We start from the raw sequence: 14,612 nt of genomic DNA, 5'->3' as shown, positions 1-14,612 counted from the left end.
TGGTTCAAGTCCTGGTTGCTCCATTTCTGATCCATCTTTTCTATGGCCTGGGAAAGCAGAACATGGCCTAAGTCCTTGGGCCCCTGCACCCAGGTGAGAGACTTGAAAGAAGAAGCTCCTGGCTCCTGGCTTCAGATCAGCGCAGCTCCATCCATTGCATTCAACTGGGGAGTGAACCAGCAGTGGAAGTCCTTTCTTTCTCTCTGCCTCTCCTTTTCTCTCTGTGTAACTCTGACTTTCAAGTAAATAAATAAATCTTTAAAAAAAAAAAAAAAAAGACTACATAGAAGTAATCAGAAGCAAATGCGTGAACTACTGAAATCCGTACATGACATTTAAGAAAATTTCTCCACGAAATGGAGCTCTAAAAAGAAAGCAAAATGAAATGAAGAATTCAATAGAACCAATAAGAAATGCAGTGGAAAGCCTTAACAACAGAATTGGTGAAATAGAAGAAATAATATCCGACATAGGAGACAAAGCACAGGAAATTATACAGTCAGACCGAAAACAAGAAGAAGAAATTAGAAAACTAAAAACACTGTTGGGAATCTATAGTTTAGTATCAAATAACCCAACATACAGGTTCTAGGAGTTCCTAAAGGCAGGAAAAGAGAGAAATAATTAGAAGTCATTTTTACTAAAACAATGCCAGGAAACTTCCCTAATTTGGAGAAAGAAAGGCACATTAAAGTACAGGAAGCACATAGAACTCCAAAAAGACATGACCAGAAAAGATCCTTGCTAGGATACACTGTAATCAAACTCACTGCAGTAAAACATAAAGAAAAGATTCTAAAATGTGCACGAGAGAAATGCCAGATTATTTACAGAGGATCTCCAATTAGACTCACAACAGACTTCTCATCAAAAACCCTACAGGCAAGAAGAAAAAGGCAAGATATAGTCCAAATCTTAAGAGAAAAAAAACTGTCAACCCAGAATACTATACCTTGCAAAGCTCTCATTTGTGAATGAAGGTGAAATAAAGACCTTCAATGACAAACAGAAACTGAAAGAATTTGTCATCACCTGTCCAGCCCTGTAAAAGATTCTTAAGGATGTGCTTCACACAGAAACACAGAAACATAGTCATCATCACAACGAAAGAAGGTAAAGGAAAAAAATCTCCCAGTAAAAGTACAAAGGTAATCCAAAGTGAAAAATAGGAACATCTTTGGAAAAATGACAGGGCAAAGTCGTTACTTACCAATAGTCGCATTGAATGTAAATGGCCTCAACTCTCCAGTCAAAAGACACAGAATGACTAAATAGATTAAAAAACAAAACCCATCTATTTTCTGCTTACAAGAAACATTTCTCACCAACAAATATGCAGGCAATTGAAAGGGGAAGGATGGAAAAAGATATTCCATGCCAACAGAAACCAAAAAAGAGCTGGTGTAGTCATCTTAACATCAGACAAAACAGACTTTAACACAAAAACTGTTCAAAGAGACAAAGAAGGGCACTATGTCATGATTAAGGGATCAATTCAACATGAAGATGTAACTATTATAAATGGATATGCACCTAAATACAGAGCTCATGGCTTTTAAAAAAATGGTAAGGGATATAAAAGAGACATAGACTCAAATACAATTGCAATGGGGGACTTCAATACTCCATTTTCACCAATGGACCGATCAACCAGACAGAAAATCAGAAAAGAAACAACACAGTTAATCAACATGATATACCAAATGGACCTAAGAGGTATCTACAGAAATTTCCATCCTACAGTTGCAGAATACACATTTCTCACCAGCATGGTACTTTCCCTAGGATTTATGACATGCTAGCCCATAAAGCAAATCTCAGCAAATTCAAAAATATCAAAATCATACCATGCATCTTCTCAGACCAGAATGGAATGAAGCTAGAAATCAGCAACTCAGGAATCTCTAGAATGTATGCAAACACATGGAGACTGAAAAATACGCTACTGAATGAACAGTGGGTCATTGAAGAAATCAAAAGAAAATAAAAAACTTTCTGGAAACAAAATAAGATGACAACATTTCAAAACTGATGGGACACAGCAAAAGCAGTGTAAAGAGGAAAGTTTATAGCAATTCATGCCTATATCAACAAACTGGAAAGAAACCAAATCATTAGCTATAATGCATCTCAAGGATCTAGAAAAACAACAGCAAACCAAATCCAAAACCAGTAGAAGAAAGGAAATAATTAAAATTAGAAAAGAAATCAACAAAACTGAAACCAAAAAAATGATCAGCAAAACGAAGAGTTGGTTTTTTGAAAAAAAAAAAAAAATGACACACCATTGGTAAAAGAAGACCCAAATTAATAAAATTAGAGATGAAAAAGGAAATGTGACAACAGACATCACAGAAATATAAAGAATCATCAGAAATCACAAATAAAGAGCTGTATAGCAACAAACCAAGAAACCTAGAAGAAATGGATAGGTTCCTGGATACATACAGCCTACCATAATTGAGCCATGAAGACACAGAAAACCTAAATAGAAACATAACCAAGATGGAAATTGAATGAGTAATGAAGACCCTCCCAACAAAGAAAATCCCAGGACCATTTGGATTCACTACTGAATTCAACCAGCCATTTAAAGAAGAATTAACTCCAATTCTTCAAAAGCTATTCAAAGTAATCAAAAGGGAGGGAATCCTCCAAAATTCTTTCTATGAAGCCAGCACCACCTTAATTCCTAATCTTGAAAAAGATGCAAATGAGAAAGAGAACTACAGACAAATTTTCCTGATGAGGAAATATACAAAATTCCTCTGCAAAATTCTAGCCAAATGAATCTAACAAGACATCAGAAAGATCACTCACGGAACAAATGGGATTTATCCCTTGTATGCTGGGATGGTTCAACATTTGCAAATCAATCAATGTGATACATAACATCAACAAAATGAAGAAAAAAATATGATTATCTCAATAGATGCAGAGAAAGCATTTGATAAAATACAACACCTTTTCAAGATGAAAACTCTAAGCAAATTGTGCATAAAAGGAACATTCCTCAATAAAATCAAGGCAATTTATGACAAACCCATGGCAGCATTCCCACTGAGATCTGGAACTAGACAAGGATGCCCACTCTTGCCATTGCTATTCAATATAATTCTGGAAGTTTTAGTTAGAGCCATTAGAAAAGAAAAAGAAATTAAAGGGATACAAATTTAGAAGGAAGAAGTCAAACTATCCCTCTTTGCAGATGATATGATTATTTATTTAGGGGATCCAAAGAATTCTAATAAGAGACTATTGGACTCATAGAAGAGTGTGGTAAAGTATCAAGATATAAATTCAATACACAAAAATCAACAGCCTTTGTATACACAGACAATGACAAGGCTGAGAATGAACTTCTAGATCAATCCTACTCAGAATAGCTACAAAACAAATCAAATACTTTGGAGTAAATTTAATCAAGGATGTCAAAGACCTCTATGATTAGAATTACAAAACATTAATGAAAGAAATAGAGGAAGATACAAAAAATGGAAAAATCTTTCATGTTCATGTATTAGAAGAATCAATATCATCAAAATGTCCATTCTTCCAAAAGCAATATACATATTCAATGCAATACTAATCAAAATACCAAAGACATTCTTCTCAAATCTGGAAATAATGATGCTGAAATTCATATGGAAACACAGAGGTCCTAGAATGGCTAAAGCAATTTTAGACAACAAAAGCAAAGATGGAGGCATCACAATACTGGATGTCAAGACATACTTCAAGGCAATTATAACCAAAACAGCCTGGTACTGATTCAAAAATAGATGGCTAGACCAATGCAACAGAATAGAAATGCGAGAAATCAATCCAAAGATCTACAACCAAATTGTATTTGACCAAGGAGCTAAAACCAATCCCTGGAGCAAGGACAGTCTATTCAGCAAATAGTGCTATGAAAACTAGATTTCCACATACAAGGTATGCAGCAGGACTCCTACCTTACACCTTACAAAAAATCCACTCAACATGGATTAAAGATCTAAATCTACAATCTGACACCATCAAATTATTACAGAACATTGGAGAAACCCTGTAAGATATTGGCACAGGCAAAGAGTTCTTGGAAAGGACCCCAAATGCACAGGCAATCAAAGCCAAAATTAACATATGGGATTACATCAAATTCAGAAGCTTCTATACTGCAAAAGAAACAGAGAGTGAAGAGGCAATCAACAGAATGGTAGAAATTATTTGCAAATTATGCAACTGATAAAGGATTAATAACCAGAATCTACAAAGAGATTTAGAACTCCACAAATACAAAACAAACAACCCAGTTAAGATATGGGCCGAGGATGGAAAGTGATCATATAAATAGGATCAAGTGTCTAGTAATAATAATAATAGCATTAAAAGGGAAAAATGTTCTAACATGTTAAGCAGTCTACACTGCAGACTCCTAGGATGACAATCACTTTAAATAACACTCTAATCTCAGAATCAGCCCTTAAGGCTTCCTGATCTGGCTGAAAAGCCCATGATAACATTTCAGGCATGGAAAGCCAAGACATTGTGGCAAAAATTTTTCTGCATGAAGGTCCTCTGTGAGTGAGACTCCAAGGGAAAGAAGTGGCCATCAAAGAAGGATGTACTTTTCTCTGAATGGAGGAGAGAACTTAAACTTTGCTATGGCCTTATCTAAATAATGATGGAGTTTGTGGATTCAAAAGGTTTCCATAGCCTACGTAGCTCATTTCAAAAGCTTCGAGTGGTCACTGACATCATATATAAGAGTGTTAATTGTTAAATTAACAACAGGAGTCACTGTGCACTAACCTCCCATGCAGGACCTCTGTCCTGAATGAATTGTATTATGAGAGTTAACTGGAAAAATTGTCAGTGTGTGTGTGTGTGTGTGTGAAAATTGTTGAAATCTTTAATAAATATACAGTTGGTCTTCTGTGTACAAAGTTATTATGAATCTTAATGGAGAATGGGACTGGGAATGGGAGAGGTAGGAGTTGTTGTTGGAGTGGGGGTGGAAGAGCAGGTATGGTGGGAAGAATCACTATACTCCTAAAGTTGTACTTATTAAATCTGTACTCCTTAAATAAAAGGTCTCTTTGGGAAAAAAAAAAAAACAGTTTTTCTTTTTCACACACAGCCAAATATTTGTGATAAAATCAAGTCTACTTCCTAAATGAATACAGAAAAACATTTCAGTCTTTGCTGATACGGACATTATTTCATTTGTCTTCCTAAATGTGCATAGATTATATGAGTAAAGATTTGGTTTTGTTTACTAACAGCTGGAAACTATGTAAATATTATAAATAAATGTAATAATTTCAGAATGAGTAATGTGGATATAAAAATTTATGTAAACATTATAAAAGTGGAAAATAGAAATATGAGAAACATGGAAGTGCCCAACAAAAGGGAGTTGTAACTGCCCAATATAAAGACAATGAAAGTCAATTATTCCTTAACACACTATACTAATTAAAGCTATTAAGCTGTCTGTAGCCTTCAGAGGCAACAGTTTGTATCCTCTATATTAAAAAGCAACAGCTGATTCCTAATTTAAATGAAAGAGAGAGAGAGTTGGCAAGCGCTAGGTGAGTGCTACTTGTCTGGAAAAAAATGCCTGAATTAGAAATATCTACAAAATATTATAAGAAAATTGGAACCACACATTTAGCCTATACCTGGTGATATAGAAAGAAAAAAAAAATAGAACGCAACATGATCCTACTCCTGCTTGCAGGGTCATAGCAGAGCTGTCCTTATAAATAAGAAATATATCTCTACCTAATGAAGCTGCAAGCCACAACTTAAGATCTCCTTAGAGGACCTAGGGCTGTGGTTTAGCCAGTTAAGCTGCCATCTGACATGCCAATATCCCAAATGGGAGCCAGTTCAAGCCCTGGGTGCTCTGTCTCCCATCCACTCTATGCTAATATGCCTGACAAACAGTGAAAGGTGGCCCAAGTGCTTGGGCTCTGCACCCACATGGAAACCTGAGTTGTGGCCATTGTGGCAATTTCAGGAGTGAACCAGCAGATGAAAGACTTTTCTCTCTCTATGCCCCTCCCTATTTGTAATTCCACCTTTTAAATAAATAAATATAGAAAAGATATCCTTACAGTTACCTATTCAAGAATTGTTACTTTGATCTCACTTCAAAAATAAAATAAAATAAATAAATAAATAAATAAATAAAATCATCCAATCATCATATGGTTTCTCCGTTTAGAATGTAGTTTTGTTTTTGTTTTTCATTTTTTTACAGCACTGACACATCTGGTGGATAAGACTTTGCTGTGAGGTACTGTCCTGGCATTGTAGGATGCTCGTTCTTCCCCTCTACTCACTGGATCTCCAGATCAAACGCCTCACTCCAGTCAAGACAACCAGGAATACCTCCAGAGTTGCTGAATGTCTCCTGGGGGCGGCAGGAGAGCTATTATCTAAGGAAGGAGCTGTACTGTTCAGAACACAACAACATCCATAGCCAGATAGTTCCTGTTGCTCCAACAGTATTAACTGCACTACTGGGACACTTGGACTACTGGGACACTTGACATACACTGGTAAGCCCAGAACTTAAGAAAATTACGTAACTAGAGCCACATGGCTAATGAGAATTCTGGGTATCTTTATCCAACAACACTTTTATTTGCATTATTCTATTTTTGTCATGGAACTTATATTTCCTCAAACACAAAACAGAATATAAATTTCTTGATCATAGCACAAAGAGTTGTCTTTATCACCCCACATACCGAGTGGAACTAAAACCAAAAGAACAAAGAACAAACAAAAAACAAAAAACAAACAAACAAAAACATCCCAGAATCCCATGGGAGACCAATAGGTACTCTCTGTAATGATAAATCAATGAATATTCCCTGGCTCTAGTCAAACCTATTATTTTGTAATGGCCTCTAAATGGTGAAAAAAATGCATAGAAAATCTTTTGCTTGGAATCAATCTGCTGCCATATAGGAACTTCCTCCCTCCTCTTAGTTTTAGGCTATTTGCACAGAATATATTTAATGGCTTGTGCATTTTCAGAGATTTAAGATTAGTTTTATCTCAGTTATTCTTTCTTAAACTAGTACATATAATCTCTCTTTTTTCATGCTTCATACAATTTGAATGTATGGAATTCAGACTCATTTTCCAATTCTTTTCTAATTTCAAAAAGTGATTTGACAAAATAATTTATAGCTGCGTTGTTTTCTGCCAAAACCAATGATTATATCAAATTATTGACAGCAGAAACGGTAGAGTTAATACTTATGGAACATTTTTCCTGATTATGCCATTGTTTTTTTTTTTTATTTTTTTATTTTTTGACAGGCAGAGTGGACAGTGAGAGAGAGAGAGACAAAGAGAAAGGTCTTCCTTTTTGCCGTTGGTTCACCCTCCAATGGCCACCATGGCCGGCACACTGCAGCTGGTGCATTGCGCTGATCCGAAGCCAGGAGCCAGGTGCTTCTCCTGGTCTCCCATGTGGGTGCAGGGCCCAAGGACTTGGGCCACCCTCCACTGCACTCCTGGGCCATAGCAGAGAGCTGGCCTGGAAGAGGGGCAACCGGACAGAATCTGGCTCCCTGACCGGGACTAGAACCCGGTGTGTCGGCGCCGCAAGGTGGAGGATTAGCCTATTGAGCCGAGGCGCCGGCTTGATTATGCCATTGTGAATGAGCTTTTCTCTGAAATGGTTCTGACTTTAACAGATAACAGCTCCAAACACTTTGGAATGATTAAGAGCAGTTTGGGTACTAATCATTTTTTCCCCTATCTTCCTATTCAAAAACTTATATGCTCTTTAATTTCCTCCTTCATTAGAAACTGACCTAACTTCAAGCCCAAAGAACACCTTAATACAATTATCTCATGAAAATTATTTTTGGTCTTATTTTTAACAGCCATAGCCAGTATTATCATTACTCACTGTCTGCTACCCATTATTAAAATGTGATTAAGTTGGGAAAATATTAATGGAATGTTAAATTATCTTAACTATTAATATAAATTGGCAGTGATATCCTAGCATAATATTGTTATTAAACAACACTCCACATCTGAGATTTTATTCTCAGAAAAATACAGAGAATACCCACATTTCTATTTATTTGGGAAAAGTAAAATTTAAGCTTTTTTTAGTACAGAAGGAATTCACAGTTATTGAAAATGGGTTTGCCTCAGTTTTTCATTTTTAAAAAATCAAGAATGCTAGAGCAACTTCTAATTGGCTGGTTTTGGCTGGTTAATATTGTTATTAAACCAACATTCTATTAGTTTTTTTTCTCAGTTGATCTGGTATCCTCTTAGTACAAAATCTTGTTATAATGATCTGATCCAATTGATTATGATTCTAACTAAAATATTGATAATTTTTTTACAGAAAAACTTACAGTATGGATACGAATGTTAGCTGTGTTAAGAGATTTCTTTACAACAGAATGACCTGAGAGAAAAAGTAAATTCAGACTTTAGCCTAATACGAGCTTTAAAAACACAATTGTATTCAGTAATGTTAATTTGAAGCATGGAGGAAATTATTAAACTAATTCCTCCGAAAACATGGTAACGTGCATACTTGTTTTCAGTTTTGGGTTAACTGATTGCAAATATATGCTACTCTCCACTCCACTGACTCCTCCCACCCCTATCAAATTCTGACACTTTTAGGACTTATAAATTGTTTAATTATCTGTGCTGTGACATAAATGTGTTCAGGGAGCCTATGAGTCTTAAAAGATCAGTAACTTAGTGAGTTTTCTAAATATGACTCTGTAATTAAGAGTCATGGCCAACATAGAGAAAAACAGGAACAGACCTCCAAAGGATTTTAAGAAGATTAAATACATAGGCATAAAGATAAAAACAGAATTAATTAGCACGTGTAGAAATCTACAAAGAGATGAGTGGGTAGTGGTGTGTAAAATCAACTAAGGAATTTGAATAATGGAATAATAACTTATATGCTTTTTTTTTCTTTTTGATGTTCCCTGGAGTCTAATTCAGCATTGAACAAATGCTAGATAAAAAGACACATAAGCAGTAATCAATGAAAAAACTTCATAAACTTAAGGAATGATCAGTAATGAACAGTCATATAACAAGATACTCATGAGCTAAGTGTCCAAATATTTGACTATCATCTTCACTCAAAAAACTTCACATGTTGATAAAGGAAATCAAACTGAGAAGACATTTAAAGTTTTCCCAAACTAACTCATGGACAGAAAACTCATATTGACTTTATAAGGATATCATTGAAACACTCTCTCATCATCATCATTATCAGTTCCTGATTTTTGCCTCCCATCCATCTTCCCACTAAGGAATTCTAGTCCACTGAAGAAAGTATCTCTCATGAATTCCCTGGCCTCTTCTCCAGTATCTCTGACGCCCCTCCAATGAAGAAAGATTAGATTCTCCTCTGTGCTATTTATTCAGATGTTTCATGAGGGCTAGTGTTATCTCACCAAAGGAAATCCATTTTCCTAGTGAGCCATCTGCCTTACATATAAATATATTTTAAAATTTTTCTTATTGATTTTCATTTTATTAAAAAGGCAGAGAAATACACACACACCACACACACACACACACACAAAGAGACAGTGAGAGACAACTTCCATCCACTGGTTTACTCCCTAAATGCCTGCAACATCTGGGGCTAGGCCAGGTCAAGGCCAGAGTCTAGAATACAAAGTCTCCTCTGTTTGGGTCAAATCCCAGAGCCACCACCTACTGTCTCCCAGGGTATACATTACTAGGAAGATGAAATTAGAGAAGGAGTCAGATCTGGAGCTCAGGCACTGTAATATCAGATGTGGGCATCTGAAGTGACACCTAAATGACCACAGAAAATGCCCATCATAGCTTCTTTGATATTCCGTAAGTACTATAAGAAGTTGCATGCAGAACAGCTGTTTCTCAATTATCTGTGAGCTAATAGATTAGTTTAAAAAACAGAAATGCCATTGTTTTCTTCTAGTTAATGACTTAATTATCAATGTATATAAGGTAATGGTTACATTTAGCTAGCAAGATATACAAGTGTGTGTTCAATCTCCATCATTTTAGTGACGATTTTTTTAATGCATAAGCCACTAAACAAGAGAATATTCCTAGCCCATCTGTTCCAACTGGCCATCATATAAAACTTATAAAGATTCAATGTGTTTTCCAATTTTACAAGTGAGATAAATAAATGAAATAGCCAGTGATTTTGCTTATTGTTTCATTTTGTAAAGGAAATCTTCTGAGGCTGTTTGGTTTATTTTGCCTGTATCTATAAACTCACAGAGTAGATGATACATTGAAATTCTGATACATAAAAATGAAGAAATAACTGTGTATTGCTTTTCAAAGGTGCTTGGTAGTTAGATTTTGAACATTTTCAATAGTTATTTCATATATAACTTGCTCAATAGGTATTTCTAGCTAAACTTTCTAACCTCAGAGGGATTGGATTTATTAGAAAGATATAGCTACCTTCTTCTTTAAGTGTAATATAAATATATTCAGTTATTTAAACATTGTTGGTCAAACAGTGATTGAAGACAACCAAAGAGTCACTTCTAAAACTAAAACATCAAACGCCAGCACAGAAGGATAGTTTTATAAAGCCATCTTTCTGCCTGATCCAGAAAAGAAGAGAATGAGGATAAATGAAGAATGTAAAAAGTAAAGGGTTAGGCTAACCATGTTTTAGTCTTCACATCTGTGTGACTAATCTGGCATAAAAATGTTGAAAAAACTATTCAGTCTAAGCAGCTCTTATTTCTAGAAATGCATATTCAATTACTAAAAAGGGTCAATGGGGACAAAATGGTCACAGAATTATTTTCGGTCAATCATTCTACCAGTTCTAGCATTTCAATCCTATCTTTCCAACTGAAATGACATACAAGTACTGAAGCTGAAGCATAAATTTGGACACCTAGGGAGCATTCTAAACAGTTCTGAAATGCGTAAAGTAAGTTTTCATTACTTACAAAAGTTGTATTTTCCAATAATAATGTGGTAGCATTTGTCTCTATATTCAGTTTAATGACATGTCCATTCTCGCTTTTATACACCACATCTGTATCTGCAACAACAAAGACATTAACAATTGATAAATCCATTGACTAAATAATATAATAACTGTAGGGGAGAAAATGTGTATAATAAACAGACACATTAGAGCAATCATTGTTAGCCTTCAATAACCCCAGTTGATTTCTTTACTTGGCTCACATTAATTCTCTTGAAAGATCAAGAAGCCCTCCTAAACATGGTCTGTTGTGTAATAAACACGGGATTAGCAGGAGGGCCACTGAGATTCATGGTTTAACAAGTAAAAACTAATTAAAATATGAGCAATCTGTTTCCCATTGTAATGTGAAAGGAGGGATTAAAAGAAGTGCCTAAATTTTCCAAAGTCAGCTAGTGTTAATGAGTGAGTTAACTTTCACTAAGGGCTGCCAGTGTACTAAGACACAGCACAACCCTAAATCTCCTCATACTGATTCAACTCATGCAGACTCGCATACCTAGACCTTCTACAACCACTCAAGTTTTATTCTATCACTTCCACTTTGGGGTTCAGTTTATTCTCTGGTATCTACTCTGATTTGCGTGATCACAACTCAAAATTTTTGAGGCTCTTAGCAAGCCATAGCATGGAATCCACTTTGTCAATGTTAGGAGAATAATGTTTTCATTTGATATAATCACATTGCTTCTGGATGATAGATTTTATATATTTTAGTGAAATTTAGTCATGGTTGTAAAAAATAAGTCATATTGAAATATCTTTGATCAAAATTATTAACCTGAGGAAAATTGATCACACAACAGGATATTTGGAAGTTAAAATATTATTACTGTGTGTATAATTAGGTAAAAAAAAAAAAACACAGCCAAATAAAAGTGGTCTTGAATACATTTTCTGTTTAAAATCATAATGTAGTTTCCAGTTTTAGCCAATTCTAACCTTTTCCATAGTATAGCATACACTTCCTAACTCCCTGTCCATTCTTGAGAAAAAGAGCATTGGGGACACTATTTACAGAAAATGAATTTGCATAAATTACAGTCTCTCAGAACCTGAATGTCTTAACTGCATCATGGGAATACAAGTACTGTGTGACAGCTTATGAAGATTAACCACAATGACGTATATGGACATATCTGATACTTTTGGCATAACAAGATTCTGTGATCCATTCACTAGTCATTTCAATATTGTAACAGTAACACTTAGAATCTATACAATGAGACCGCCTCCGTGGCTCAATAGGCTAATCCTCCGCCTGCAGCGCTGGCACCCCAGGTTCTAGTCCCAGTAGGGGTGACGGATTCTGTCCCAGTTGCCCCTCTTCCAGGACAGCTCTCTGCTGTGGCCTGGCAGTGCAGTGGAGGATGGCCCAAGTGCTTGGGCCCTGCACCCCATGGGAGACCAGGAGAAGCACCTGGCTCCTGGCTTCAGATCAGCGTGGTGCGCCGGCTGCAGCGGCCATTGAGGGGTGAACCAACGACAAAGGAAGACCTTTCTCTCTGTCTCTCTCTCTCTCACTGTCCACTCTGCCTGTCCAAAAAAAAAAAATATATATCCACACGTGCATCTGGCTCCTGGCTTCAGATTGGTGTAGGTCCGGCCATAGAGGCCATTTGGGGGGTGAACCAACAGAAGGAAGACCTATCTCTCTGTCTTTCTCACTGTCTAACTCTATCTGTCAAAAAAAAAAAAAAAGCACCTAATGTCTGCTTTTACTAGTTCATTTTAATGTTTTTCTGTCCTTTCTGAAAAAAAATTTGTCTACAAAAATTCTTTAAAAAATGTATATTGTGAAAAAAACTGTAAGAAAATCATTTTTTTGCAATAAAAGATGTTTAAATTCCATTTTGTCATGAACATTTTGAATGCCCTCAGATAATTTGTTATTCTGGGTCTCAAACTATCCTACTTTGCTGTGTAACTTATAATTGCAAATGGAATCTCCTAGTTTAGATAACTCCTACTCCCGTATTAATACATTTTATTCAGAAACTCTATTCAAAATAACTATCTCATATTTGGTTTAATGTTAGGTAATGAAATATGAATGAATCAGATCAATGAATAAAGTGAATTAATACAGGATGATTAAGGTAGGGGCACTAGACATATTCTTAAATAATTATGCATGTCTGTATGGTACTTTAAGTTATTGTTCCCTTCTTTTCAGCTTATTGGAAGTTAAAAGCCAATTATCCTGAACTCAGTTTTTTTATTTATTTTTATGTATTTTTTATAATATAGTTTTTATTTTATTTGAAAGGCAAAGAGATAGTGATTCTATATACACTGGTTCCCTACCCAAATGCCTGCAAAAGCCAGAGCTGAGCCAGGTTGAAGCCAGAACCCCAAAACTCATTTAGGTCTCCAACATGGGTAGCAGGGCCCCAAGCACTTGAGTCATCACCTGCTGTCTCATAGGATGTACATTAGTAGGAAACTGGTATCTGAAGCTGAGTAGTCAAGGCATTTTTGACATGGGATGAAATCATCCCAAGCAGCTTCTTAATTGTTATATCAAATGCCTACCTCTCAATCAGTTTTTTTTTTTTTTTAATGAAAAGTAGGAATAACTGTCTAGCATTTCCTTCTGAAGATCCCAGCATGGATTTTCAGCTGGCAATACACCTAAACATTATTCTGATTTCTGTCTGATTTTTTCCCCTATAATTTGGTTAACCAAAGGAAGGATACTATAGTATATCCTAGTTTAAGGTCACTTGGGTAAACACAACCTTATATATCTTCACACAAAGCAAATAATAAAGCATTTTCCACCACAGGCAAGTTCTCAGTGTTAATGATATTAAGCATGGCGACCTCTGCATCTGCTTAACTATCAGGAACAAGAGCAAGGTGGTCAAGTCTGTGTAATTCACTATTTCAGGATGTTCTTGTTTTTAAGTCAAGGCTTTAAATCAGAACAAGTTTTCACTGATTTTTGGTAACTTGCTTAAAATTAATTTACCTGTATCATAAATTCCTAAATCTGGGCAAGTCGCTCAATTGAAAAACAAATCACTTTATTTATTTATTTATTTTATTTTATTTTTTTACAGGCAGAGTGGACAGTGAGAGAGAGAGACAGAGAGAAAGGTCTTCCTTTTGCTGTTGGTTCACCCTCCAATGGACGCCACGGCCGGTGTGCTGCGGCCGGTGTGCTTTGGCCGGCGCATCGCGCTGATCTGAAGCCAGGAGCCAGGTGCTTCTCCTGGTCTCCCATGGGGCGCAGGGCCCAATCACTTGGGCCATCCTCCACTGCACTCCTGGGCCACAGCAGAGAGCTGGCCTGGAAGAGGGGCAACTGGGACAGAATCTGGCACCCCGACCGGGACTAGAACCTGGTGTGCTGGTGTCGCTAGGCGGAGGATTAGCCTAGTGATCCGTGGCGCCGGCACAAATCACTTTAAGGTACTTTCCTCTCTATGTCACCAACCAAATCATCACATCAAAAGAACTATCTTCACCACTACAACCCAGATCCTTGTCTCTATTCTTACCTCTCCCTAGTCCCCTCAATTCTGGGCGATGTGATACTCCTGCAAAATGTTATCCTCCTTGAAAGCAAGAAGTAATAAACTCAGTT

The 14,612-nt window shown here is 36.2% G+C and overlaps 1 protein-coding gene across 4 annotated transcripts in view; it reads right to left on the bottom strand.

The window, feature by feature from the left end:
• The window catches only part of DPP10 (dipeptidyl peptidase like 10), a 1,526,588-nt gene that overhangs the window by 376,956 nt on the left and 1,135,020 nt on the right, over positions 1 to 14,612 (bottom strand). For all 4 annotated transcript variants that reach the window (XM_051849637.3, XM_051849636.3, XM_051849638.3 and 1 more), the window contains exon 4: positions 10,980 to 11,074. In XM_051849637.3, coding sequence (XP_051705597.1) covers positions 10,980 to 11,074 — 95 coding nt within the window. The remainder of the gene's footprint in view (positions 1 to 10,979; positions 11,075 to 14,612) is intronic.

The sequence above is a fragment of the Oryctolagus cuniculus genome, chromosome 3 (genome assembly GCF_051225735.1).
Source record: "Oryctolagus cuniculus isolate XC-2025 breed Fujian yellow rabbit chromosome 3, ASM5122573v1, whole genome shotgun sequence".
Lineage (NCBI taxonomy): Eukaryota > Metazoa > Chordata > Mammalia > Lagomorpha > Leporidae > Oryctolagus > Oryctolagus cuniculus.
The sequence above is the reverse complement of the archived record's forward strand: the minus strand, read 5'-3'. Positions and strand labels throughout refer to the sequence as shown.